This window comes from Centruroides vittatus, unplaced genomic scaffold (assembly GCF_030686945.1).
Source record: "Centruroides vittatus isolate TY-2023 unplaced genomic scaffold, ASM3068694v2 scaffold_149, whole genome shotgun sequence".
NCBI classification, from domain to species: Eukaryota; Metazoa; Arthropoda; class Arachnida; order Scorpiones; family Buthidae; genus Centruroides; species Centruroides vittatus.
The window spans coordinates 2,662,507-2,668,506 of record NW_027122681.1 but is presented as its reverse complement, the minus strand read 5'-3'; the positions used below and the strand labels follow the sequence as shown (position 1 = coordinate 2,668,506).

The window sequence follows — 6,000 nt, the reverse complement described above, 5'->3', positions numbered from 1 at the left end:
TAGCACTGTTTAACATACAGAAAGCCCTTATAGTATTTTAAACATTGTTCTTGTTAAAAAAGATATTATATACATCAAGCTGTATAATACTCCTTACAATTACAAGTTTTTCTCATCGACAGTACACGACTACCTTCTCCTGTAGGGATAAGTTAAGGGGAGGAAAATAAATATATATGCAACTAACTTGGAATATCCTACCACCCATAAAATTAGTTGGTAAGCTGCATTCAGCTATAAAAAGTTAGGGAAATGTGTATAATCTTATCAACTTTGAAGTTCAAGAACTCAAAATGTAGCAGGAAACTTGTATAATTTGGTTGGTTTTAATATAGACATCTCAAAACAAATTAGAATAGTTCGTTGAAAATTTTATTTACAGAGGAAAAAAGGAGGATCTGCCAATTTTTTTTTTTTTTTTTCAAAAGGAACAAAATTTTGAATAAATATCACAAGCACAAATCATAATTTTGATTAAGAGAATCGTTTGGCATTCGAGATAAAAAGAAATCTTCCCAATCACGAGCTTTCGTTTGTCTGATTTGCAAAACTTGCCAAGTCTCTCTTCATTGCGTAGGCGTCCTCTCCGTCCGCGTAGTACTTCGGTTCGACTTCGCTGATTCTGAAAGCAGAAAGTGTCTTATGAGTGTTGTCTATTGCAAATTATGCTTCTTATAAAAAAAAAACCAATGGCTTACGTAAATCCTAAAGTGTTGGTGTAGAGATGTAGTGCGGCTCGATTACTTTTTCTGACGTGTAGAGAGACGTATTTTGCATTGAAGCACTCTACCATGGATCTCGACGACTGGTCCATAAGTTTCTGCGCGAGTCCAAGTCTTCTGTGAGACCTTTTCACAGCCTTAATGAAAAAAATTTAGAGTTTGTGAAGATTTTAAAATATAAAACTAACTATCACTTCAATAAAATTAGGATTTAAAACAAGGGCATTTACCAACGATGTGATGTGACCGTGCGGATCGTCATCCGAATCTTCTTCCCTATAAAACAGTAATGCATTGAGCATTTCAAAGAAGTGAAATAGATTACAATCAGTATTCTTATGCTATTGTGAAAAAAATTTTTTTAACAACTTACATTTTTGCCAAAACGTAGCCAACAATCTTGCCTTTTTCGTCCTCGGCTACGTACGACAACTAATAATTAAAATATATAACCATCATAGTTCTGTTAAAATTCGTTATGATATATATTTTCATATCAAATACTATGTCTTTTCTGTTCAAATAAATAAATAAAATAAGAATTTTTGGGAGTATTAACATACACAGTTAAAATTTCTACCTTGAGGTTATCATTACATTAAAAAAATTCTGCCCCAATTTTTTGAATTGGTGTTGCTGTAAGGATTAGAAATCTGAGCAAAGTAATTACGCCATTTGCTCCAGAGAGATTCTATGATGCCTCTGCTCCGGTAAAAACTCGAGAATAAGCCAAGAAAATCTACGGCAACATTGATCGGTCAAAAAGAGGGACGAAAGCGGACTTGTTGGATGAACGGAACCAAGTCATGTTTTGAAAGAAAGGTAAAAAAATCCGATAAAGAAGCTTTATGGCAATGTATAGTTGTCGTTTCTTTTTGTTTTACATGCAAGTACTGCGTAAGTTTTTACTGTATTTCTCTTTTCCTTATAGAATTTGCTGTGTTGCAAGCTTACTTTTGCACGACACTTTTATATATAAATTTAAACAGATAAAAAAAGGAAGACTCAGTAGAACTTATTTTTCTTTTATATACATTACTGTATGCTTTTTTTTCCTACACAGCAAAATTGCCTTCATATATGGGCCTTAACTACTATTGGCTTTAAACTTAAATTGCCAGGTTGAAGCAGGATTGTGACAGTGTATAACAAAACATGTAATCAAACAAGCGCAAAGCCATTTCTTTGAATGAAAAAGTGGCAAGAATACACAATATAGAAGATTTGAAGAAATCCTATGTAACAGTAGCAAAAATAACATGAAAAACTAATAAGATGCAATTTGTCATTGGTACTGATGTCGAGAATGAACTGCTTAAATGACCAAAAGCAATGCATTCAAAAAAAACTTCCAATTAGCATCCCATTACTTCTTGATAAGGTACTGTACCTGATATCAGTCAGTTCAGCAATCCGAATTTTAAGCCAATTGCTGGAGGGTCGGGTCGATGGTTTTGAAGACAGAGTAGATCCCAAAGCAATAGAATATTAGAAACGTGTACTGAACTTGCACCTTAAAAGATTTGTGTTCAATTTGAAGCTACCCCATTGATTGAACATGCATCTTCAAAGAAGAAAAATGTTACATGCTCAGATAAATGGAAGTGACAATGAAGTTCCTCTTGTTATTGGCAAGAGTGAAAAGCCCAGATGCTTTAATGCCCAGTGCAAAATATATACCCAAATCCAGGCACGGATGGTTAAGAAATTTACCGTTCCGAAGATGTTAGCCCAAGAACTACATAAAAGTAGCACATATTCAACTGAAGTTATCAAACAACAAGAGGTTTTTTTATATGCTAGACACTTGCAAACCATCAAGATAGAAAACCTCAAAGTTAAAACGGTTACAATTGCAAGCATCTGATGCAGTGACTTGTTGACAATTCCACATGCAAACAGTTCCTCTTAGGTTTCTTGTGTTGAAAATAGATTCTGTGGTATTCGAGACACTACCACATGACAAGTTATGAAATTCTGTAAGTGGTGATATAAGCAAGAAACGAGAAAATTAACATCCAGGCGTTAAGTGGTGATATACCTTTTCAAGTCAATATAGAGAAATTTCTTATAGTCAATGCTCATATTGAAACAAGTGAAAACCTTAATATTGTATTCAAAAAGTCATACCCATCGTTTGAAACACAGACAACAAATAAATTGCAGGGAATTTCCCACCTTCAGCGCCAAAAACAATGGAAATGATTTGTTAGAAAGTTACAAGACAAACTTTACCTGCAAATGTAAATATCCTTTATGAATATTATTAAATAAAGTACAGACTAAAATAACTATTTTCAATTCTCTTTACTAAAACATATCAGTATATTGTACACTAGTAACTAAATATGTTTTTCCTTTCTAATATTGTATTATACACTACCCTACAATAATGGACCGGACACCAGCAGTGGGGGTGTTTTTTGTGGTATGGCCTGTGACCTTTGCATGTTGTTCCTGGTAAATTGAATGCCTACACCTACATGAACATTTTGGACAATCATGTTCTTCCTATGCCCTGGCAATTTTATGGAATGGACAAATGTTACTTCCAGGACGACAATGCTCCACGTCACATTGCAGCCTCTGTCAAGCGGTGGTATCAAGATATGGATGTCAACCGTCTTCCCCGGCCTGTTCAGAGTCCCAACCTAAACCCAATAGAACATTTGTGGGACCAGATAGAACGACGCTTATGGACTAGGGAACCACGTCCAAAATCTACAGCCGAGCCGGTGACATTCTTGGTGCAGGAATGTATAAAAATGCACGTAGCTGTGTATCAAAACCTTGTTGAAAGTATGCCCAGAAGGGTTGCTAGTATAATTGCAGCATGTGGGGGACCCCCCTCCTATTAAAGCATGTATTATGCCATCACATCTTGCTGTCCGGTCCATTATTGTAGGGTAGTGTATAAGTGGACTTTACAAAAGACCATGTATGTACTGTACCTAGCATTATGAAAAGTTGTTTTGGTGTAATCTCTTACACACTTCATAGTTTACCTCTTCAGAGTATTAGTAAGTACACTTGACTGTATGAATTCCATAAACATGCATTATTAGATTAATTAGACAAATTTTAAATTAGAATATTCTTAATCTAAAGAAATTTAATTCAATTGATAGGACAATAATTTTTATATGTACTGTACATATGGGAGAGATTAAATGTAAAAAAATATATATATAAAGTCACATTTGGGTCGGAGCACCAGTACATCCTTGCGTGCACTAAGCCGTTTATGTCGGCAATTCTAAAATTGGCACACGTTCATCTCTAAAATAATTAGACATTAACCTTTGAAAATGGAATATATGATGTTCAGAACACTTATTCAATTTATAGTCTTAGAATGATAGAAAAATTTTTTAACACGACATCCATTCTATGGAAAATTTATTTAGGATTATACAAACAAATAAGGCCATAATGTCTAAAGACTGACAAATAAACATTCGTTAATTGCTTTACACCAGAGCTAAGTAGAATGGATTCAAAAGAAGTTTATTCAACAGACGGAACTGAAGACAAGAATCTTGAAAACATTAACGAAATATGAAGAATTCCTCTATTAAGGAAACACTTATTTACGGTTTGTTTATGATATATTTATGGTTTGTTTTAAAGTTTAGTAATAAATAAGTAAAGATGTAACTTTTATTGGTCCATTTTAAACAAAAACACTATTATTTACTATAAATATTTTGTTGTAGTGATTTTTAATAACATGTCCTCATTAAATTTGAAAAGTTACAGATGTTAATTAATGATTGAAAAATCAAATATTTTCTAATATTGTATTTTAACTGTTTTGCTTACACCAAAAATTTTTTGTAATTTTTTTAATCAATTCAAAAAAACAAACCAAAAAAACTGCAGCTCTGGTTACGTCGCATTTCTTATCTAATTGTTAAACCTTTAGAAGTAATATTCTACAATGGGTTCTTGAAAATATTTTTGCCAATGCATGAAAACGCGACAAACGTCTCTTGCACCTGCATCCACATTTAGGATTTCATTATCCAAGACAAATTCTTGCTGAAAAGCATTCAAAATGGCAATAGTTTCAACAATACTTAGCCAATATTGTAACTTTTTGTTTGTTATCTGCAAGCTAAATTTGGTGGACCGACTAACTTCTAACAAACTTGAAATATTTATACAAAGACAGTATCAATAATGGGCAGTTTCAATACGCTGCCTAACAATTGAAGACAGAAAATATATGTCGATATGTATGAAAATAACATTTCAAAGGTTATCATTATAAAGAAAATACAAGCATACAATCACGACCATGATGGAGAATTTATGATAATATAAACTGTATATCCCGTGCTTTTGTGTAAAAATATTATACAGTAGACCCCCCTATAACACGGAACGTATGTACCGCGTTATAGGGGGGGTCTACTGCAGTATATACCCTCCGATTATACAGTTTATAAATGTACAGTAGACCTACTAAAGTAAGTAAATAAACATAAAAATTAAAAATTATTCTTTAAAAAACTAATCGTCATCCTTACAAGTAATTTCTTTGTTTCATTTTTAATAAGACATACAAGGTAGATATTCACAGTTACCATAATTTAATTGATTTAGTCTTATCCACAAGTTTCCAGGTGAGGTTCGTGTATTTTCCTACACTAGCTCTGCTGTTGTGCCGCCATTAAGATACTACAAGAAATACAGGAATGCAGAATTATAGAATTGAGAATATAATTGATTTTGAAATGAAAAGTATGGTGAAACCAGAAAATTCCACACGGCTAGCCCTTCGACGAGGTGTGAATCCACGACCGACTAGCAGTTTTCCACGGTTTTTATCCACTCGGCCACCGATGGGTCAAATATACTAAAAAGTTATTGTACTGTATATGCACAAGAGCAGCATCGAGTTGCCAAACAATAAGGTGCATCCCATAAATATAAAGGCACAACTTGTTATGCAAATAAAAGCTCAAGTAATTATCATATAACAAAACCAATTCAATTTTGACAACAAAGAAAAACATATATAGGAGAAACAAAAATAAAATTGAAAATACGTATAAAGGAACACGTTCGTGCTATTAAAGGTCACTAGCAAATTCAGCAGTGGCTGAACACCGCAATACACTTGGATGCGAAACAGATTTAAATACAGTCAAAAGAAAGCAATAATTATAAAAAGCATCTATATGAACATATGTACATTAAAAGACAAAGCAATAGACTTAACAACAACTTGGGAAGATAAATCCACCAATCCTGGGATGGTATCATGACAGGT

At 33.3% G+C, this 6,000-nt stretch overlaps 1 protein-coding gene across 2 annotated transcripts in view; it reads right to left on the bottom strand.

The window, feature by feature from the left end:
- Positions 1–356: 356 nt before the first annotated feature.
- The window catches only part of vnc (GNAT family N-acetyltransferase vnc), a 24,231-nt gene continuing 18,587 nt past the window's right edge, over positions 357–6,000 (bottom strand). For both annotated transcript variants that reach the window (XM_067284961.1, XM_067284960.1), the window contains exons 3-6: positions 1,096–1,154; positions 953–998; positions 699–859; positions 357–622 (exon numbers count right to left, since the gene is read on the bottom strand). In XM_067284961.1, the coding sequence (XP_067141062.1) occupies positions 520–622; positions 699–859; positions 953–998; positions 1,096–1,154 (369 nt within the window). In that variant the 3' untranslated portion in view covers positions 357–519. The remainder of the gene's footprint in view (positions 623–698; positions 860–952; positions 999–1,095; positions 1,155–6,000) is intronic.